The 24,088-nt window shown below is 37.4% G+C and overlaps 1 protein-coding gene across 7 annotated transcripts in view; it reads right to left on the bottom strand.

The window, feature by feature from the left end:
* Nucleotides 1–24,088, bottom strand: part of SNX14 (sorting nexin 14) — a 46,461-nt gene that overhangs the window by 19,652 nt on the left and 2,721 nt on the right. For 3 of the 7 annotated variants that reach the window (XM_069011213.1, XM_069011210.1, XM_069011206.1), the window contains exons 5-16: nt 18,160–18,203; nt 13,703–13,790; nt 10,035–10,119; nt 7,627–7,783; nt 7,271–7,346; nt 6,381–6,425; nt 6,216–6,296; nt 5,958–6,072; nt 5,409–5,564; nt 4,989–5,113; nt 3,858–3,916; nt 243–269 (exon numbers count right to left, since the gene is read on the bottom strand). In XM_069011213.1, the coding sequence (XP_068867314.1) occupies nt 243–269; nt 3,858–3,916; nt 4,989–5,113; nt 5,409–5,564; nt 5,958–6,072; nt 6,216–6,296; nt 6,381–6,425; nt 7,271–7,346; nt 7,627–7,783; nt 10,035–10,119; nt 13,703–13,790; nt 18,160–18,203 (1,058 nt within the window). The remainder of the gene's footprint in view (nt 1–242; nt 270–3,857; nt 3,917–4,988; nt 5,114–5,408; nt 5,565–5,957; nt 6,073–6,215; nt 6,297–6,380; nt 6,426–7,270; nt 7,347–7,626; nt 7,784–10,034; nt 10,120–13,702; nt 13,791–18,159; nt 18,204–24,088) is intronic. The other 4 variants (XM_069011207.1, XM_069011208.1, XM_069011211.1 and 1 more) reach the window with 2 other exon arrangements.

Raw genomic sequence — 24,088 nt, 5'->3', positions numbered from 1 at the left:
TGAAATTAGTAATTAAGCAATTTCTAAACACTTGTGAAGAGGACATGGGGAGTAAAGCTTTTTGTGAGGAGAAATGCATCCAGAGAAGACATTCATGTCTTTTACAAATAAAATGAACAGTTAATTACTGTTATAAAGGCTGTTATTACTGTTATAAAGGTAAATAAAGGCTGTGTGATGAAGTCATGAGAGATGCAGCATAACTAACACACAACACTTATTGAGTGTTAGATAAGACTTACCGTAAGTCATCCAAACTCAGGCTACTTCTGCAACAACAGGCAAATAAATTACCTCAGAGTCCAGCAGAAAATTAAAATAAACCAAAACCAAAACAACGAAAGAACCCCAACCAAACCAAATGTGACAGACCTATCCCAACAAAATTGAATAGGCTTTGACCCTCACCATGGATTAAGAAGAGGTGGTCCAATTAGGAGCTCCTGACCTAGAACCCTAAGAAGGTGAAATGTGAACAGTATCTGCACATCTCATCATCACACACTTAGCCTTTGAATTTAAAACATCAGCTATTGAAACTTTCAGGAGATTCAGCACAAGCAACCACCAATTAATGGAGAACAACTTTCATTCTTAGAATTACCTGTAGTGCCAAATAGGCAGCCAACTGTTCCTATTACCTTTGTTCAGAAGTCACGTAGGATTCTAGTTTATTTGGCCAATACAATGAAAAGGCTATGGACTCACTTTATGTAATAATACACACCCTCTCCTCCTCTGTATTAGTATAGTATATACATATATAATACAGTATAGCATCTGTATTAGGTATAGTAAGAACCACTATATAAAATTAAAGTAACTTTTAAAAATTTTTATTTCACACATTTTAGGAACTGTCATTATATTTTTGCCATTCTACATAACCTGGTACGTAGAACCAATGCCTCAGACATCAACCCAGTAATTCCAAATGTGATGTTTAAATTAATTAACTATAAACACTGCCACCACACACAGGATTTTAATTCATGGCAGCTACTGAATTCTGGACAAACTGATAAGGGATAAAAATATTAAAATTTTAGATTTTGTTTTACAGAAGGGTCTGATCGTAAGACATCTTACACCGTCTTTGACTGCGTTACTGTGAAACTGGAAATACAACCTACCAGGTTAGAAATGATGGTGACTATTACATTGCACAGAACTTTTCACAGACTTAATTCCATGGGTTTTACTCCTAACCACTCCCTGAAATTGTTAGTATCTCTTCTGGGGTCCTTTAGCCTGAAAAGTGCTTTAATTTCACTGCTATTCCAATATGAGAAACCAGGATGTGTCTATTTTGATTTGTGGTTACGGTATGCCGAAAGTCAAGACAGACAGACAGCAATCCAGAAATCTGGGAATTTGTCCTACATAACAGCTTTTCTTTTTTTGTTAGACTTCCAACACAGACTACATTTAAGTAATGTAGTAATGTATTATAAATACATAAATGTGAGAGAGGGAGAGGAAATTCTTGTTGTCTCTTCCACACTATCCAAATTAAGTTAACAGAACTGGAACTCAGAACATCAGTTATCATTGGCCACACACGTTAAACATTAGGTAGAAAACATCAGTTACAGAGTTAAAACTGATGACAACCACAGTTAGTTATCAAGTTGTCAAAATACCCTCAATATGACTTCTTTACACTCCAGAAACCCTTGACATTGCCCACCTATTGCCCTAGCAGTTTTCATAGCACATTATTTGTCCTGTCTGTCTGCAAAAAAGCTATGATTGTTCTGTACAGTTCAAAGAAGTGATTCAAACCAAAAATTACAGATTACAGACAGTCATTTTTTCCTACCTTCCCACTTATATTTTCTAGAAACTGTAATTTTCTTGTCTTGCAGTAAAGGAAATGTTTCAACACATTACCCCCATGCACATTCCACTGGGATTTCATACCTACTTCTTGATCTGATTTCTTAACCAGCAGTACCTATGCAATACACACACAGTACCCATAGCAAAGCACAACCAAAATATGGGAAACAAAAAACTCATCTCTTTGCACATAATTACTTTGTACATAATTACTAATGCTAGAATAAGAAAGAGAAGGCAGGACAAAGTATATGGAATAACATCTGGAATAATTCCGTCGGTAACCTTGATTTTTCCCTGCCCCCTTGGCAGTGACTGCAGACAACCCTGCAGAGGGAAATTCCAAAGCAACAGGCCAACTACTTGCAGATAGGACCTCTGTGTCAAGGAAATAACCACTGAGGTACTTCTCCTGGAACACACAGTATCTCGTATTGTACATCGGCATATATACTGAGGGCATGCAAATTGTTCTAAAATGTAAACCAGATACATTTGCAGTAATGCTATGGATACTGTTTAAGAATATGCTGCAACAGCCCCCAAACAAAATTTGTTTATTCTGTAGCCAGAGATGCATTTCAAAAACTCCAGTAAGAAATGGCCTGTAATTTCCCCCTTTCTGTTTTTGAAAGCAAAGAACCAAGGAGGTGACCTACATGTTTTCATACTTTAACTAGATTTGAGAAGTGCATGACAGAGTACTTCCAACCCTTGACACGAATAATTTTGGGGAAGAAACCAGAAGGCAGATTTAAAGGTCTAGGTGAAACCCAGTAGCCATCTTCAACAGAAGCTGACATGTGCTTAAGGTCACCCATCCCAGTGGAGTACCATGTAGGAAAGGAATGCAGTTTGGGCTAGCTGCCTTCATTCCATGCCTCTTTGTTAAGAAGCAGAAGCTTGCCAGCACCACTATGAGACAGCGCTACACCAAAGCTCCAGTCCTGGACCTACAAAAACTATAAAGACTACATAAAAGACATCACCAAGGGAGAATAAAGAGAACAATCACGCCATTTTTGAAGAACAGGACAAGGGAAGAAAGGTGTGTGCCAGTAATACAAAGCTCACAGTAGGCTGAGAAACAAGAATTTGCTGTCAGGTATAACTCTAATGAAAGCAGAGAAGGTTAAATGAACCACTGTTACTCCTCTAGAAGAGGACAGGCATTAGCATTTGCCACAGTACCATGGATCTTATTTCATACCAAGAAAGAAAGCCTATGCAAATTAGATTGTCTCACTGAAGTTTTCCTACTTTTGGCTAGGACATAAGAGAAATTCAGTTGGGCTAGCCCATGACTGTTGGAGCCATCCAACATAAAGTGAAACACAAGAAATTATGAGATCTCAAGGTTTATCAACCCAACCCAAGCCCACAATGGAAGATCACCCATCCCCACCACAGGAGAGGTTCTTCTACTCCACAGGCTGTCAGGAGCCTGAAGGTGGTCTCTAAGTGTATGGTCCAAGCCCAGAAACAAGGCTTCTAATGCTACATTTCTGCAACAGAGTTGGGGGACAAAAAACACATTTGATGTAGGAGAAGTGGCAAATCCTCCTTGTTACAGTAAGAGGAGATTCTCATTGAATTATCAGGCTGGTTAGACATAGGGTACACTGTACCTATCCATGTAGCATCTGAAATCCAAGAAGACACAGCTTGGCAGCACTAAAATGGTATTATATATACACAGTCAATTAAATCACCACTTTATTTTCATATTCTTTAATTCTCACTGCACGATTTTTTTCCCTTTCCTCTTCTCAAATGTTGAGGTCTAAATCACATTTTAAAGTCTTTAATGTAAAACACACAAAGAGAAGAGACATCTTGTATAATATTGCTTACATCTTTAGCATTTAGTATATTGTTCATTTAAAACCAGAAGAAGTAGAGCTAAAAATTAAGTCAAATTAATATCAGGCAATAACAAAATTCCTACAGTTTAATATTTTGATGCTTTTAATTAAAAACCAAAGAAAACCACTTAGAAGTTCTACCATACCTACCTGTTAAATTTTGAATTGCGGGTTGGTGACTCTGCTCCTCTTAGAAGGTGTCTGAAGTACTGTAGCAGACAAATAAGGTATCAAGGAAAACACTGCATTAACTGAGGTAACAGCTACTGTGCAACAACATTGCAAAGGTCAGGAAACCAGAACTGAAGGAAAAACCAAACTGACCATAATCTAGCAGTTAGAATTTTAATCTGGAAAAGGACAGACCATACAATAATCAATACACGAGCCTAGGACTACTTATTTAACCTTACATAATCTCAAAATTAAAACCACAAAGCTGAAATAAAAATTAAAATAAGCACCAAAATCCATGTCATCTCCTTGTTAAAAAAACCAAGCATTTGAGGCATTATAGCTATCATGGGAGAGATGACCATCAAAACTATTTTTGAGAAATGTTCTTTTCATTAAGAGTAACGCTAAGTAAGACAAGTACCCACTCCCAGGACAAATCAATACATTCTGCCTCAAATAAATGCAAGAATCTTAACATACAACCTGACTTACACAAACTTCTGGAAGGAACATGAACTCAGACTCACCCCTGTGATTAAAGTGTGTACTACTAGAAGGCCTTAGGCAGACAAAATCAATCCAGGGTGGGGAATTCTTAAGGTGGCATTTAGAACCCAATAACACAACAATCTTAAATACCTTACCAATTGCTTTGAGCAACCTTCTTGAAAACAAACACCAGACTTTTAGCTGGTGGAATGCATAATGCAGAAAAAACCTAAATACGACTTTTGTATCTTTAAATACCGTTATATTTTAAAAAGTAAATAAAGAGATCGTGTTCTACATCTATCAGGCAGATTACTTCTGCACCAAATTTGCAATCATAAAAGAAGGGGTGGAGAGGATTTTTTAATAGCTCTGATATACACAAATTATTACATCAAAAAATGAAGATTTATTTTGTTCTGTGGTGTTGTGTTGGACTAGAATAAATTCTGTTTTCCTACTGAGAATGGTCCAGCTCTAGAATGCCAACTGAAGTGGAAAATGAAGCCATATTTTTCAGTTCCACACACACATGACTGTTGTAAATAGCATATCCTAAAAAAATACAATCTTGCTTTTAATTTTAATACTACTCTTTTAGTCTTTCACTCTTACCTCATCACTGTGACAGAACATAGGAGTAAAAACATTCTCGAGCAGAGAAAGCACGTGCTCGTAAGCTTCAAAAAGACACCGCATAGTTTGAAGTTTCACAACATCCATATATGGACCTTCAGCAACTAGAAAAACCAAAATTAAGTATGAATAGAGAGAGATATACATACAGGCATATAAAGTTCATGGTTTTTTTCTAGTCAGAGCTTGTGTTTATTTTGCAAGCTATTCTACATCTTACAAATAAAAAATAGAAATAAATTAACAAAACAAGGATTAAGCCCAATATAGCAAAGGGATAATGATTTTTTTAAACTGACAAAAAAAAGACTGATAATATTCAGCAAAATTTGTTTCCACTTCATTACAGAATGCTGTTTAAATTCCAATGTACATTATTCCTTTCAAATTCCAACTTACTTCTTTGAATCTCTTCCACAATGAAAGGGTCAAATCTAATCTTGTCAATGCTTTCATCCAAACAGTAAGTTTTGTAAATTTTCTGTACTTCCTCATGAAGAGACATCTTTTCAGTATCTGACAGTTCTGGTCTCAAAATTCGGTCATTGAATTCCTCTGAGAAGTAAAGGAAAGAAAAAAGCATTTCTTGATCAACTTGGCAAAGAAATAACATCTTGAAGCACCCTATAACATCAAAAAATTTTCCAGTAGGTAAGTAATTTGCAAAACTTCAAAACTAAAAGAAACATACGACATCTCAAAATCCTAGGTAACAAGGTACCTGCCTTCTTATTAACTATAATTCAGATTTGTTCATAAAGTTATTACTAAAAAGATATTGCAATTAAAATAAATTATTCCTTATCACAGTAAGGATGAATCCACGAAGTTGTTCCTGGCATATGAATGATTTTTTTCTTCCTAAATTACCCAAATACAAATTGTAGTTTTCCATTAGAATAATTTCCAGATCATCAAATAACTTCAGCACAATATTTGTAATCTTACCAACTGTAAGGCAGAACTGCAGCACATGGACTGCCCCTTCCTGTTTCAGGAAGTTCATAAACCGAAATAAAAGGTCTTGCTGATCTCTGATCTCCTTTAGCTCCAGTTTCAGTACCTGAGTAGGTTAAAAATGCAGTCATCCACCTTTCAAACTTTCAGTGAGTACATAAATATTGCAAAGAGTTGTAGAAAAGAATGAGCAGGTAAATAAAACACTTATTCAGAACAGGAAAGGAAGTAAATGTTGCCTTTACTTACAGATGGTTTTTTATTTCTTGGCTCAGCAAATTTCTGAAGGAATGGAACCAATGAAGAAGTAGGCTCGGTTGCTATCTCAGGCTGCAGAAAAAAATGACAACTGGGTAAGAAAGCATCTTTCATGGGTGAACAAAATGCCACTGTTTTAACTTTGTCAGTACTCACTGGACTATCATCAATGAAGATCAGCAGCAAATGGTTCACAGTGTCCTGCAAGGAACACAATACAACAAATAAAATTAATATTAAAAAAACTCAACAAAATAGATTAAAATTATTTCAATAGTATGTTATACCCAAGTTTAAGCCTGTGTATATTAATACTTCTTAAAAAGCAAAGCCTGGGAATACATGTTTGAGAATTGACCTTCAATGGTCTCCTCAAGTTTTTACAAGTCAGGGAATTTCTGAAGAGACCTGCACAGAAATATTCTTTACCCAGTGGAAGAAAGCCCTCCAAAGTATTTTCACTGTAAGTGCAGATCTAATGAACTACCAATACCTCTACACTACAGTACTTTCTGTTTGCAGCCAGGGGATGCCTGCATGAGCACTGCAATTTTGCCTATTAAAATACAAGCATATATAAAAACAAGGATGGCAGTGTTGCAGCTTCAGAAATAAAAGCCCCCTAATCTACACAATTAAGGGGAAAAAAGTGATTTCAATACAGCTGCAAAAACTGCTGGTTTACTTAGACTGCTATGAAGATCCACAGAGCTAGAGCTCAAGTAATCGAGCCCTTTTTAAATGTAGCAATAGTAACGTGAAGATGTTTACACTAGCACAGCATTCTCCCATTTAACAGGAGTTGCAGTCCTTCACTGAAAAATACATTCTTAAGATATCACACCAACACTGTTATTTTACTCAGTTGATGGAGTTAATTTGTATGAACAAATAAGACAACTGGCCACAGGATTCCTTTTTCTTTTATCGAGTCAAAATGCACAGCAAGTAAGTCATTCTGCATCATTTGCTTTACCCCAACATACTTAGTAGGAAAACAGTAATTTTGAATAAATTAAGATTATTCTTGCGCTCCAAAGTCTTACAGGGTCAGCTAAGAAGTCCATTGAGGGAAGGAACACAGAACCAGGGAGAATCTCTCTAATCAGAAGGGCCAGGGATCTGAAAGAAAATAAAAGAAAGAAAGTAAAAAATCCAAAGCAATATTAGATTTCATAAATTTCTAAGTGAAGTTTGCAATGCTGTCATATACTACTGGGAAATATTTTAGGATTTAATAATACCACAAGCATGTTATTTTAAAGACAAATAAAAGAAAATCATAAAAAAAGGGGTAAGAAGGAAGATTACTTTGAAGTCCATTCTTTCACTTTCTAATACTACAGTACTACCCAGTATGCAGACACTTAAAAAAAAATACAATTCTAAATAATTTATATACCTGCACTCTGTTGACTTTGGGGGCAGAATATAAGGAAAAAGAAGTTCAGTAAGTTTTCTTAAGTAGTGAAGTTCATCTCTTCGGCTTCTCAAAGCAACATGCAGTTCTGGTCCATATTCATCTAAAGCAGCTTGCTGCAAAGATTCTGCATTTTTTACTGAAAGTAAAAAAAAAGAATTACAGAGTTGCTTCAGCTTTTTCTTGCTGGGAAACAAAAGGCAATTGCTTTCCATTTGAGCTAAAAAGTTAATATTTTTAGTACACATACAACTGCCAAAGGGATAAAATGCTGAAACTTTACAGAAGAACCTTGGCTTAGACTTTGAAGCCTGGCCATGTAAAAATAAAACCTCACACTGAAACAAGAATTCCTTCACCAAACAATTGCAGTTTGCATGGTGTCCAGAATGCTTTCTCATTTATAATTATATATAAATATATAAAAAATAATATAAATTTATATATTCAATTTTTATATAGATAAGAAATATAAGAACTATCAGCATCTGGATTCTCAGAAAAACTGCACTGCGCAAAGTCTGCCTCTAAATGCCTTTTTCCTGACCTTCTTCATGATCTCCCATTTTTTTGGCTTACAAAACAATTTGAAATCAACGTAAACTTTTACTCAATCCTGTAATATCTGTTTTCTCCTTAGAACACTTAAAAACAAATGTGAAGGAACATACATTTCAAACACGGGGTGAATCAAGCCAAAACCCGCAGGAGGATCTGTAAGAGTACTGCCTCTTAAATCACAGTGGAGTAGAAAGAATACCTCTTTATCAGATTAGAAAAATTACAGATATTAATTAGAAGCAACAATGTTGTATTTCTTCTGATTACTTCAAAGGCAAGTACTGAGCTGTTACAAAGCACACCTAGCTGGACTAGCAATGTGGCACAGCCTCATGCCAACGCCACCACCAGGCACAGGTGAGGTACATAATATACTCCTCAGTTACCTTGAAGGTTAAAACTTGTTCCCAGCATATTAGAGAAAGAAGCCTTCTGGCTTAGCTTTCACATCCAAAAACCCCAAGTGGTATCAGCTGATAGGGAGGATGCAGGAATATATATCACCTGATAAATATGCCTAGCTGGTGCCACTAAAAGCAGAGAGAAGGAATGCACCCCTCAGGTGATGAAATCATAGAGGTGTCTGTGCAAATAGGAATTACTAAGAAAGTAACAAGACTAGGAGAAAAGGAAATGCCCCCTAAAAGCAGTAATTTGAAAAAGGATTTAGAAAATATGGACAAAGGGCTAGGCTAAACTAGCAACCAAAGCAAGGTCTGAAAGCTGTCTCTGAACCATGTATTGTCGTGGCTGCTTTAGCAATGTTAACTCGAAAGTGCTACTAAAAGTAATTTTCAGCTGCTACTTCACATATCTGCCCTTAGGAAACAAGTCTTTTCCTTTAAAACACTGAAAAAAAAGGCTATATTTTCAATGCTGTACATTTAAAATACAGTTCTTTACTGTTAAAGGAAAGTGTCTCCAACTCCTTGGTAGAAATCAAAGGAAACATGAAATTTGGCGTAAACAGCGCTGTAAGATTATCTAGTATTATCTTGAAATTGCTGTTGTGCCATGAAAGACATCCAATGTGATTACACTATGTCTCATTATTCATCTTAATCATTAACACTGCTCACAGGACCTACGGCATGTATTTATGGATATCAAGCAGACACTTGGAGGGAAAGAAGAAAAGTTCACGACTCCAGTTAAAGTAAACATCTACACTTAAAAGTTGAATGAAACCACATTTAGTAGATACAGCACTGTGGAACACAGCCAGTGAAAAAAATAAAAATAACAACAGCAAGTGTTTCCAAATATTTCTTCAATGTGCAGTTTAAATATAATTTTTACATTAGGCTTGTGAAGATACTCTTACCCTGGATAATAAATATGCTTCTGCTCAAAGTCTCTCAATGGATTACAAACATAAACCTAGCTTTTCAACATATTACAGCTTCACTAATGCAGATTTGAAATCATTCTATCTATAAGAGTTATGAGGTAAAGTGCACAGATGTACAAATCCTTTCATCTGTAACTGCTCATCTGGAATATAAAGGAAAAACTTCAAGAAGCATTGCTAAATGATCTTGATTGCTCTGAACAGACAAAACCCACATTCCTGTTTACTCCTGTAGAGACAGAAATTTAGTGTTTTCATCATGAGGCAATAAAAATCAAAACAGAGAGTAAAAATATGCACTGTAACTTTTTCTCTATTTGCCTTTGCAACCACCAGAAGAAAAATGCAAAAGGACCTCTTTTTTTTAAAAAAAGAGGACATAAGGATGAAAAGACATAGCAATATAATCTCAAACATGCATAAAAAAATACTCATACTCGGCCTTTGAAACTGACAAGATATTAAGTCTTGACATTACCTTTTTGCCTGGCCTTGGCTATTACTTCAATGTGTTTCATTGCTGCCTTGAGCATCTTCTTCGTTACAACAGTTGGAATGTCCACCTAAAGAATAATTTCAAAATCAAAACAAAACTGTTTCGTTGTTCCCCTCCCCCCCAAATTTATTACAGACAACCATCAAACATAGTAATTTGCTTTTATGTCCCAGTTTGAACCATAAAATGAACCATTAAGAAACAACCCACAATGCTATAGATGAGCTGACAGTGTGCTCATTCTTCTGGGCAAAGTATGTAACAACACATGGAACTAAATGCCATAAATGACACTATTAACACATTTATTGTCAGCTCATTCCCACTGTGACTTTTTCATTGCAATAAATATGGCAAGGCAGTGTGACTCCTGAGTCACAGTATATGAAGCCCAGTTCTGTGGGAAGATTTGACCACCAACAAAAGCATCAAGTTAACTATGCTGTGCTTCTAACACCTGCGTGTCTTAACACTCTGCAGTCATGTCCACAAGGACTGAAACCAAAGAGAAACCCTCCTACAACCAGGCAGAAAAAATGTCACCCTTCGGTGATGGCAGAACCAAAAGAAAATTTGAGTTACAGATTCAAAAGACCATTAGTGCCAACAACAAAGCCATGTGATCATAAGCCAAACAAAAAACATGTATGATTTAATCAAGGATTGTATTGGGTCCTGCACTTATATTTTCTTTGATGGCTACAAAAATTGAAGGAGAATTATAGAACAGTTCAGGCACAAATGGACCTTGGGATGCCCTAGCCCTGCTCCAAGCAGGCTCTGATCACAGTGCTCAGGGCTGTATCCAACCTGGTGCTGAAAACCTCCTGAGTTGAACACAGTCACCTCTTCCAGCCCCAATCATCTTGGTGGCCCCTTGGCTGAACCCGCTCCACTTTCTTGTGGAGTACAAAAGTGGATTAGTATCCTAGATGCCATGCAAAGAGCATCCAGTGAAGGCAGATAATCACTCTCCTTGATTGTCTCTGCTCCTGTCACAACCCAGGATGCTGTTGGTGTTTTAAGCCGCCACTTTGGGCTCATATTCAGCTCACAGCCTACTATGGGGCCAGGTCCTTTGCAGCAAGCAGAGCTTCTCCCTGCAGCCAGTCAGTCCCCAGCCTACAGTTTCAAGGGATTCTTTACCAACTGCAGCATTTTTCACAGAAACTCATCTAGAAAGTGATTTACACTTTGCATGCTCTTTATTTTAAACAAGAGACGTCTCAGAGATACAAAAACATACAGCTGTAAACGTTCAAAATCTACGAATTTTGAACAAATTTCTTTCCTAATGAAGGAATCCCTCCTCGATACAACATCTTGCCAGATGAGGAGAGACAATGCAATTGCAAAGGCCACCAGAGCTGAGAGAAAAGTTGGTGATTTTTATTCAATTGTATCAAGGAGAATATTACATATTCCTGCACGCTCCCTTATAATATTTGAGGGGTTCAGCTATGACCTGACCTGGCCAGCCCCAACAAGCCAGTATAACTGACTGGAGCTGCCTAAAAGTAAGGTCAGCTCCTGCTTACAAGCAGGGAAGGACAAGCTTCTGCTTAGCAATGGAAAACCTTGTCTTTTGTGCCTCATATCCAACAGTAATTTCTAGAAATTAAAATATTCTTATGGAATATAGGGATAGGGCAGTGTTTCTTCCTGCAGAGGTAACTCAAAGAGCACAGCCAAGGAAATTGTTATCAATACTGCAGGAGACACTGTTAACTTTTGTCAAAAACTTCAGTCAGATGCTGGGCTATCTACACCACACTGTGCAGAAGGAAACCCTTCCCTTTCCCTTCAAAATCCACAACCAATCCAAAAATGGCCACAGCAAGGAAAATCCAGATTTGCAGTATTTTATCATACATTTAAGAGCTGACTAGCCTGAAGTGCTTGCTACTTTACTCAACAACTATGCTTCGACTTAGGCAGCTTTAAATAGAAAACAAAAGCATTCTTTTCACTGAAGTAATTCTCAATTCAGAAGTACAATATTCTTTGGCAAAAAAAAAAAAAAAATTTAAAAATTGCCTGTGTTTTCTTACACAATTCTTCCTCAATGTAAACATTTTATCTCTATTAGCTAGAACTATTGCTTTCAAGCATTTAACAGTAAGTTCGAAACAAAGTACAGCTGCTTGGCAAAGGTATATGATTATTTTATTTTGCAACTGATGATGATGCATGCATTTCTGTGATTAACTTTATTTTGTAGGTCCCCTGACAGTGCTTAATACTGGCACATGTCTTGAGCATTTGTTGCACATATTGCCTACTCAGAGAACTGAAGATACTACATTTAAATCCTCACTATCAAAGGCAGAGATAGTAAATTAACACTCTACTTCAAGATGCTATAGCTCATTTGAGAAATCCCAATTAATACCTTACTACATGATCATAAAAAGCGACATGGTCATTTTCTAAGCCAACTATGGATCCATGAACAATGCAAATAACATGGCATGTATTACAACTCCAAACTAAATTTTAAGACCTTGGTCTATATTCTCACTTTGGAAGATTTACTCCAGTTTCACACCTCCATACACTACACGGACATTTCCTAATCTTCCCCCGTGTTCACTTTAAAAAGCAATATGCGTGATTTACAGTAAACAAGAAAGTCATCTGGATTTGATATGTAACAAGGAGAGAATCAAGCTGTTAATAAGTCATTTTAGGGTACGTGTACAATCCGTAGCTCAGAAAATATTGCTGTTACTAAGGAAGGGGGAAAAAGATACACATTTATGGCAGTGGCTCCAACAGAAAGGCCAGCACAGACTGATTCAGGAAATTGAGTTAGCAACCCTTTTTGCTTAGAACAGCCAGAAAGTTAAAAGCAGTTCCTATGAAACAGGCTTGAAGCACTTTACTGGGAAAGAGTTGTGCTGTTAAAAAGAGAGTGCATACAAAAAAAGTATGTGCTAAAAAAGCATGTGCTAATCAATCAAACACAGCAAACAAAAACTTTTAATCTTTAGCACTCAGAATGTTCCTGAATAATTTCATTAATATAAGAACCCCACCTGTTTTAATTCTTACAATAAGACGGTCACCTAATGACAGTCTATTCTTCACAGACAATGTAAGGGCCTTGTCTGCATTTTAAGAAGACAAGCAAAAAAGAAGCTAAGACAGGTATGCAGCTCACCGTTTTCTAACAGGTCTTTTTCAGTAATCCTCAAAATAGTTTCCACTTGCATTAAGTCACCAAAAGACAGCTAAAAGATCACAAGGTTTTAATAATGCCTTGCACTGGTGTAAAAAATATATATCCATTTGCAAGAATTGGGGAAAGGTTTGGGTCACACGGGACCTTCACAGATCACTTATTCCAATCCTGCCACAGCAGGGACATCTTTCCCCTAGAACAGGTTGCTCAAAGCCATGTCCAACAGGATGTTGGACACTTCCAATGATGCCTCTTCAGAGGTGGTTTACAACTAGGAATGGGATAAGCTCCAGAAGGAGGGAGTAGATACCACAAAGAAGTAACTCAGATGGTTAGCAACAGCCTACACTCTCTGTAAGACTGACTTTGGAATCACCATTTAAAAAAAACCCTAAGAACTCACTAGAGATGGACATCAATTATTTCTGATGGAAAACCAACACTAATGCCTCTAAGGTCACCTTACCTTGTGAATTCTCCGAACTAAGACAGATGCAAAAAAACGTAGCGTCCCTCTTAGCTCATCCACTGAGGACTCATCATCAGTAATATTTCTGAGTGTTGCAAAGCATGCCATGTAAGAAAACAGAATAAAATACATTTCTATTAAACCAACCACAATACATTTGGCACTATTAAAAGCCTAAGAAGATTCAACAGTGATACTTCAGCTGGAATGAACTGAAATGAAAGCTACCAGAGAGTCAGCAGTCTTCTGTCTGAGGAAAATACACGGCATTCCCACTATGCCTGTGCACACAACGGCTTAACAAAAACGTCAGGAAATTGGAATGGTATACCAATTCCTGCTCTCATGTACTCTCTGCATGATTTTGACTGAGTAAAATCTAACCTAGTTTCTACATACGTGAACACATCCTAACTCAATGGCATAAAGGAAATTGAAATTATTTAAAGTGGCTTCTGCTTGGAAACAAAGAAGAATTTAAATAGATTTCCAAATCACTATGTCAAAATATCATCTAAACTTTTTATCTGGCTTGCCAGTTCCCATCTGCTGCAATAAAACATGCTCAGTGAAAAATCATGGTAAAATAATTAAATGTGATTCAGGAAGAAAAATACCTGACTCCATGACTTTTCTGGAAAACTGAATGAAAACAGGAAATAAACTAAGTATTAGATGAAGAAACGACAACTAAACTGAGTGGAAAAAGAGATCATGATGCCAGTATTCCACAAAATGCAAGCAAAAAACCCAAAAGTCTACCAGTTATTGACATGAACTTTAGAGCAAGACTAATATATTGGTAAAACTGAAGTACAGCAGCTGAATAATGACAGAACAACAGAAGTTGCATCCAGTTTCACCTAATGACAGCATGCAAGAGCCATCACACTTTTTGGTAATAAATAAGCGTAAATATTACTTGCATTAAAAAAAACCAAAACACTACAAGCAAGAACAGGACATGTAAAAAAAAAATTATGCATAAACATTTTACATTATTCAGCATCCAACTTTTAAAGCAATTTTAGCCTGGGTTATAGAGGATTCAAAGGCATGTTGATGATGAACTATCAGGTACAGATACCAGAGATACCAGTGACCTGAGAGTCAAAGTATATAACTAACTGCATGAAAAAAACCACCTCAAAGAGAGCAGCCTGGCATAAGAAACACAGCCATCCTCCAACAGCTAATCATATGCAGATAAGAACACTGTAGGGGAAAGTTTGGTTTAAGATCAGCAGCTGACATTTTATAAGCAATATGGTTAGAAAATACCCACACTGTCAAAGGGATTAGCATTGCCAAGGGATTAGCAAACAAACTGTATTATGATAGTACCAATATTTGACAGACAACAAGATACATGAAGTAATTTGGACCAAGAAGTTGTTATTTTATGGACACTTGGATAACCAGTATCTTGGCTAGCTCTACTTGGACATGACTTTATGCCACATATTATCACAACAGATTTGCAGAGACATTCTTTTAATCACCAGCGGACTGAAGACTGGTGAAAAAAACATCATGAACCTGTAAAATGTCAAATCTCCAGTGACACAGGGGAAAGTCCAAATAACTCTCTTGGAAACATTTTAAAAACTGGCTGCATTTTCCCAAAACTTTAGGAATATTAATTGTAAACAGTTACAGACTCTAATGTCTCAAGAGAGATACACCCAACTGCTATCGCACGCAAAGTCTTACGGGATCCACTGATAAATAAAAATCATAGACAAATAACAAAGTGATATTTTTCCTCTGTGTGTCAATTATTCTTACAAAACTTGGCTAACTGCTTTCAAAAAGATGTAGAAAATAAGTCACAAGCTAATAAAAATGTAAAGCTATGGTTTGTAACTCAACAAAAATTCTGAATTTTTCTTGCATTACTTGCATTTAAAACAGAAGCAGCTCCATATGTGAAAACATTGGGTTTAGTCACCAACAAAAAAAAATGTTTTCATACCAATGTATTACAAAAATGTGGTAATTTCTGAATTCTGTTGTAACCTGAGAAAACTGGAGTTGCGGTACCACCAAAGACCAAAAATATTTAGTAAGCACACAGTGACTCATTCAAACTTTAAACTCTCCTATTTAAAATGAGGTTGGTATAAGCAAGATATTATATAGTTTCGCTGTACAGCATAAGCAATAGACTCAGACCTGTGCTTTGTAGCTTTACAAACTTGGATTACTTACGATTATGCTCTATTCTTCTCATACAGTTGAAAAAAAATCTTAATATAACCAGCATAAATACTTCAAAAAATAAAAACCATAAATGCACATAGGTATAATGACATATTTCAGTACAGTTCACTGGATTTTAAGCACTAGTCCTCATTCCCCTAAAGTGGTCCAAATTTAGGGATGCTTGCCTCTAAATTTTAACCTGCTAACAAAACATTAGAAATTCTTACACAGTTTATTAATGAAACAAACATAAACCAGCCTTTATCTACTTACAGCACTTTTATTCCTAAGAAAAAAATCCATGATTTTATATTGCAACACACCCTTCTGGTAAACATTACCCTTCCCTGGCTTCTGACTGAGATACATCCTGGTAACCCTAATGTCCAAGACAGCATCAGTTGGCACAGCACATAAAACAAAAACCAAAAATTTTTTTAAAATAAATTAATAATTACAAAATAGGTAGCATCTGCACAAAATCCATTCATGTGAAAGGCAGAGCAGCTAGCAGAAGGAATTATGCCCAAACTTTTCTTTGCAAAGGAACATAGCCAACTGTTTTACCAGCCTGTCAAGTGTGAATTGCCTGCTAGTGCTTACCCAGCCATGCTGCTAAATAAGGACAGGCTGGATGCAAAGGCTCTGTGAAGAGTTAACCTGAGTGAGGTTTATTTGCTCAGAAAAAAAACATGTTCTGAATGCAAGAGTCCTCTCTCCTGGGTGATCTGAGCTTTGCCAACAGTGCAGGCACAGCTAGAGTAGGAGAAGTCAGAACTGACGTGCTCTACAAGACCTCACACTAGGGCACACAGACACAGTTCAGGTCTCCCTGTACAACCCTTTCTGGAAACACCTGAATGTCTAGACTAAACAGGATCAGATCTGACATTACTAGTGTTAAACTGAAACCAGTAAGTCTTTCAGGACCGAGCTGTCTCCTGTAGAATCACCTGGACATCACTGCACTCACTATAGGTCACTGAACTCCCAGTATTTCAGGTTCACAGAAAGCTTATTAGATTTGATCAGTGTGGTGTCAGTTTAAGGAGTTAGTTCAAAATCCAGAGGTGCAGCCATGAAAAACTTAACACAGTGCAGGAATACCTACATTGCTCACCAGAGGGCAAGATGTAGCAGAATGTAGGCTGGTTGGCTGCATATCAAATGTATTCTACACTGCATTTCCAACTGTATACTATATATAAAAATAGTGAATTATTATCCCCACCAGATGATGTATTCCAGACTTTCAGTGTCTTGGGTGTCAGAAAGGTAAGTAATTGGTCGAAGCCAAGTTTCCTTGTCAGTCCATAACAAAGACACTGGAGGCACCTTCCACCAGCCAAGAAAAAACTCTTTTCCAATCATGCAATACAGGAGAGAGTTGCCTTAAATTTGTTACTTTATCAACAACTCAGTAGAACATGCTCTAGTTTTCTGTATTTGAAAGTTTAAAACCTTAAGGTCTCCAACTTGCTTTCACAACACATGGTGCTAAAGCTCCCTCTGCTGTTTGCATCAGCACTAAAGTGTTACACTTCAGCATAGTCTACACACAAGTTAGAGGTGAGACATGCAGGTACTGGCCACAATCAAAATCCAAGAGGCAAAGAAGTCTGAACAGAAAATTTTAGATCCCAGAGACAGAAAAAAACCCAAACGACACAGAGTAAAATAAAAGAAAGCATACAAATTTTTTTAAGACAACTTGAACATTTCCATCCAATGAAAAAGTCAAATTCAGAATTAAGGCAAGATATTATTTTAACACAAAAAGTCGGCCATATGCATTCAAAATACCTTTTCTTTAAAACCCTGCAAAGTTATTTATTTGTTTTTTTTAAAGTAATGTGGTAGATCAGTTATGGTTCTAATCTGGAAGTAAAATTCAGAAGTGGTGACAGGTTGAATTTTTACACAGAGCTTCATCAATCTGTATTTACTTCCAAGCAAGAGTTATCACAAAATGAACATATAAAAAGAGACATAATATATAAAAAACAGACAATCTAAAAGTGTTTTTAGGATTAAATCCAAATTTCAGAATCACCTCTATTATACCTAAACTATTAAAAGATCTGTCCTACTCTGCTAAGAGACAATAAAACAATGATTTGTAGCACTCAAAAGTATGCTTTATCTTTCACTAAGGAAACAGAAATGTTTCTTTTCAAGTGACAACTTCTTTAACAGGTTAACAAATATGTATGATATTAAACCCAGCAACTTTTAAGTAAAGCTCGTACCTGTACCACGGATAAATAAAGTTTTCCAGCACCAACTCAAGCACCTGCGCAGAACAAAGACAACCACGTTACAAAACAGTTTACTATAAATCCCTGTGAGAAGAGTTAACACCACAAACACCTTCTGAAACTCATAGGACATAATTCATAAAACATAAAAATTTCTAAGTTGTGATCCTGTTGCTAGATCAACCACTCTGCATCATAATCAGTACTTTGAGCAAGTAACACCAAAGTGATGGTTTCATCACGTATCAACAAGAAACATCTGCCACAATTCCTATCAGTAACATGAAGCACAGTGCCGTGGCCACTGTCAGGCAAACACTATGGAAAATGTAATCTTACCTCAAACAGCCCTTCCCTAATTTTTCTGAGCAGTCCCCGTTCTTTTCTGACATAGCATGGAGTGTCCCACAGGCACAGTTACTCATACTACACTTACACACATCTCCATCATTTTTCACCCAAACCTGCACCTTCAGGGTGGGACAGTCAATCCTGTATTCTCACCACTCTCAGAGGAAAGCAAAAGAAGACTCATAAAAAGCAATTCCTATGAAAGCCATCTGTCTTTCTCCATATCCTGTATCACAGCTTTCAAGAAAGCCTGCTTTATGGTTCAGCCATCTTCTGAAGTCCTAACCAAAGCACTTCTCAAAGTTCTTGTCCTACATGCACCCTAATGGCTTTCTCCATCCTGTTCCTAGCCCCTGTATATCCCCCTCTACATGGATCTCTGTAGGAGAATCTTTTCTACCCTTTCCATCAAACCTGTTCCATATAGGTCAAGCCTGTGGTTGCCTTTTCCACGCAGGGTTAATCAGGATGAACCAATGCTATTGCAGCCTCATCACAGGCACATCGTGGTTCAACTTGGCTTTCACTGTGACAGAAGGAAGACAGAGCAGAGGAGGTGGCAGTCCCTGTTCAATCAAAGGGCTGCCATCACTTTATATACCAGGTGTACTGCTCACAGGACTGCAGCTTTGACACCTCTCCTTACACCTACCTGTTACAATCCTTGCACCACGATTAGTCAAATGAAAACTTCTGAAGGGAAGGAAAACTGTCAGACAGTGCCAAGAAAATAAAACATGAGGAAGGACACAGAAGAATGAAGTTTTCTTGATTTCTCCTCCTTCACAATAGCCCAAGATATCACCCATACTACCTTCTCCCACTGCAACCTATCCCTTAATTTGAATCAGTGTTTTAGAGATCAGTTTGCCCCCAACAGCATGAATGCTGATGAAGGTAGTAAGACAGAATACATGTGTTGCTATGTGAGGCTGCTCTACCACATTCTGTAGAAGGAAAGGTTTTTCAAAGCCACTGTGTACAAAGAAAAATGTGAAGTCTGTTTGAAAGGAAAGCTGAATGTAACAGCTGATATATAAGTGTCATTCATGAGAGTAAGTGTTACTCTTACAAGATCTGCTGCTGCACTCATTCACACTGCATGCACTGCAAGAATTCAAGACTTACTAAATTGATACTATCTTTAGGGCACTACATACCTCTGCTCCTCTCATGGTTATAAAAGCATACTCAATAAAAAAACACACCATGGCCTTTTAAATTCCTCTCAATTCTCCAGACTTGAGCAGCTTATGAATACTCTTTTTCTGTCTTCACTAGTAAGAATATCACCTACTCAGTTTTGGTAAGATACTTTCTCGTTTCCAATTGTTCCACTTCAGTGTTTTTCTTCCCCTCTCTCTGAAGAGACATTTTGCAGCTTGGGATAACTTCACATGTCTGTGTTATGGACCACACAAAGTCACCAATGTCTTTTCTCCTACCCTCAATGTGCTACAGCAGCAATAGGTCTTGAAACTGTAATACCATCATGTGTTAATGATGGATGGGTAAGCTAACTGTTGTATCATGTGGTCCTGTGTTGTCCCCACCTCCCAATATTGTATTTTCTTTTATAAGCAGGGTGGAAGGGTGAGGGAAACGACAACAGATGCTTTAATTCCCAGTCCAGAAGAGATTAAGTAATCCCAGAGAACCTTCTATGGAAGTTAATCTTCAGACAAGAAAAGGGAGATCACATCCAGCTCCAGTCAGCAATCACAGGCCATTGGCCTTAAGAGCAGTGTATTAGCCTACTTAAACCAATTTCCCTATGCCTTCCATAGGACTGACATTACATGAGCCACCAATTTACTCCAAAGAAATCTCAGTCTCACAGGTATTGTGACATCAGTTTTGTTCATGCAGAGTTTCTAACGAAATAAACCTCTTTCAAGACTCAAAGTGCACTCTTAAGAAGTGCCTTACAGAAAGGCTTGCAAAAAATCCATCTGTCTCTTCTTTCTTCCTCCACTTTTGCTCTGCGCCTCCCTGTCAGGAGCAATAGCAGAAGAGAATCTTCTGTTTGGAGTGAAAAGTGCACTTGCACAGTCTTGAAGCACAAGACAGTGTATTCAAAGGGAATACAATGCATTCCTCTTGAAACACCTTTCTCCATTCACAACTACTGCTTTTGAACTGAAAGCCTGTCCATCAAGCTTTCCATGAGTGTGCCACTGCAATTTCAGTTCATCAGATGCTAACATAATTTATTGGCCCTCTTCCTCTGTAGTCCAGAAGCCTCTGAAGGCACTAGAAGAATTGTTTCCAACAGTGAGAGATCTCACCCTTATTGCTGCCTAAGCAAAACACACATCGTTTTGAGATTCATCTTCCCATGGTTATTAAATAAGCAAGAAAAGTAAAAAAAAGTGCAAGACCTGATGACCCTTCCCACTCAAAAGTGGAAGACAAAGTCTCCTTGAGATTCATCCCATGTTGTAGTAACTGAGCTCCAGCTGAACCATTTTACAGACTTGCCAGTGTTTCTCTTCCACAGCCACACTGCTTCTACAGAACAGTGCAGATAATCCCACTAGACAAAGACACAGAGACAGCATGCACAGACAACTAACTCAGAATGCACTTTTCACTGGAGTCCACTTATCACTGGTCAAGATACCAGAAGGCAAGACACGTTCTACTAGGACTCAGGTTATCCATAGGGCCCTAATAAATAATGTGTGGACACACAGAAAGCAGCCCCTACTTGCACATTTACTAAACACATGGCATGGCAGAGGCAGTTAAGTATGATGCTCCATCCCACACCAAGGTGCTGTACAGAAGTTAAAGCAGAGCATCCCTACAACAAAAATAGAAGCACTCAAGAAGTAATAAGCCATTGACTGCCACTAACTGGATTTGAAGGCATTGCAGTTCATACTGTTTTCCCTTGAACCCTATCAGCATTCCAGACTCTGTCAGTGTGATTCTGCTGGACAGAAAAAAACCTGTCACATCATCCAGCACACTATGATAAAGTACTGGGAAAGCAGGACATGTGTACCCACTTCCATTCTAGCAACAAAAATATTCAGGCTCAATTGCTCACGCTTCACACATGCCACTAAAGTAGATAGGACACCTCAAACAATGACAACTAATGATAAGCCATTTCCTTGTCTGTAAAGTATTATTCTCCAGTTTTAAATACAAATGATGAGTAATTTCATTTAAAGCCTACCTATTTTTCAAGCATTTTGCAAAATGACTAGTTCTACTAGGCGTGGGCAGCTTTGAATTGGAAAGAGATTACAAGTGTAAACCCAAATGCAGAAGGTAGCAATATAAGCAGCAGCTGAATCAAAAAAAAAAAAAAAAAAAAAAGAGAGAGAGAAATTATTTTCTAGCATGCACTGCAACACTGCAAGCTGGCCAGTCTTTGCTGCTGAGACAAGCTTTTTGGAGACTGCCACACAACTGACCCCAGTTGTCAGGAGGAGGAACTGTAGACACGAGTGATGACTGAGTCAGTAGCAGGTCAGAGCTACCAGGCTGAATTAGAATGGAAAGGAGCAAGGATTTGATACATAAACCACAATAACAATTATAAAACCTTTAAAGACAGTACAACTACACAGCTGAGGCCACTTCCTGGATGTAGAACAAGCCATTTCCAATAAGAAAGAATACAGCCCACTGTGTTACTACAAGAGTTCAGGAGTTGCAAAGAGCACATTCAGGCAATAACTGATTTCTTGTCGCACATTTGTCTATTTCTTGGTTTTAGAAAACAAACAAACAAAAAAATTCTAGTCCCATAATCAAGTCAAGAACCTGAGAACTTAAGAATTTAAAAAAAAGTGATATCAAAAGACAGCAGCACCTTGATCCAGTGAGACATTTTTTCACAATGCTGAACAAGAGTAGCTGAGCAGCTTTCCACAGATTTGACCTGCAATCATCTCCCATAGCAAAAATGAAATTGTAGAGAAGATGAGTTCAATAACAGAACAACAGGATTCAATTCTCCTTTACGCAATCTGCAGCACCTGGATTATATACAATGTAAAACTGACCAACTGATACCATGTCCTAATTCAAAAAGAAAGAAAACATCGAAGAAACTAACATAATGCAAAATGGATTAGAAACTGGAATCAAAATTATACTTAGGTTAGTGCATAATTTTTGTACAGGATACAGCCCAAACTATAAAATATTGATAGACGCATGGTTGAGACAGTTTAGCTTTCAACCATAACAATAAGCATAAATGAGGAGAGGAATGTTCAGGCACAGGTTTTGTTAGTCTTCTAAACTACACAGAGCAGCTGGACAGACTAAAACAAGGCTGCAAAAGATTAAGAATTTGCAAAGTGAGACAAACTGTCATCACAATCCAAGAAAGAAAAATCTGTACTTGTGAGGAAATCTTGAATTTCTTCTGATTTGAGCGTGTATTAAATTATTCTGAAAGCACCTGAAAACAAGCTTAAAGGATATACACCTGGTTCAAATTAGAAACATTTGGAAATGAGAATATTGCCAAAAGTCTTTAACCTGCAAAAAAAGAACTGGAAAAACTAAAACATAAAAAAAAAATCCAAAATTATTCCATGTATTTGAAGAAACTGCTTTTTAGAAACAGGCTGCACTCTGCACTCCATTAGAATCTAATTAATCTTAATTCAACTCATACTGTATCAGCTTCTCTCTAATGTATGACTAACCCACAAAAGACAATAAGAGCAGTCTCTCCTTCCAACCTGAAGCAGGCTATCCAATTCCAGGCCAGCATTACATGCTGCATCCTCAGAGCAGATGGTCAAGAGGAATATGGTGTGGGCAGAACCCCTTGCTACCTTTTAACGAGTAGAGAAGAGCAGCAACAAGGAACCATGAAGTGAGATTTCTCATTCCAAACAGTATCTGTCCAACACAGGTGAAAAAGGTGGCTCAGACTACTTGTTTGGGTCCATTGAGGAGGGTGACCCTGGCTCGCTGCCCCAGGAAGGTACAGAACTCAGGCCTGGTGCTTCCCTATAGTTATGCACACAAAGGAAGGAAAGGAATGAGAAGCATGGGCATGGATACACAAAACCCATGCCTGCAATGCTAAATAAAGCAGGGGCTGGGACATGCCACTGAAATAAAAAGTGCCAGCAAAGAAAATGCCACTGTTTCAGTAAAAGCAGAACTTCAGCAATCAGATACAAAATGCCAAGAAAAGAACTATGGTATCTACTCAAATCGCTTATGAAGAGATACTACAAATAACCTTTTCAGCATCAAATTCCCATTTAAGCTAAACAGGAACATTTCCAGTTCTTCAGCATTTACAACATCTTTGGGTAGACTGCCACAGCTATTTGGTACCCTAAATCCTAAAAATATTAAATGCATAGAAACATTTATTTTACATTCTATTATTAAAGCAAGAGTCCATTGAAATTCTATTCAGCAATGCTATCATTTTAATACACTTAAACTTATTTTTAAAAAACAGATTAAGTAACTTTAAAAGAATAAATGTTTGCTTCTGAAATCACAGAGGAAATCACTTCATTCAACTAGAGTAAGTCACCAAGTTGTTACCTGTTCTTTTTTAAAAACATTCATCAAC

The sequence above is a fragment of the Aphelocoma coerulescens genome, chromosome 3, assembly GCF_041296385.1.
Source record: "Aphelocoma coerulescens isolate FSJ_1873_10779 chromosome 3, UR_Acoe_1.0, whole genome shotgun sequence".
Classification (NCBI taxonomy): domain Eukaryota; kingdom Metazoa; phylum Chordata; class Aves; order Passeriformes; family Corvidae; genus Aphelocoma; species Aphelocoma coerulescens.
This window is presented reverse-complemented; position numbering and strand designations above follow the sequence as displayed.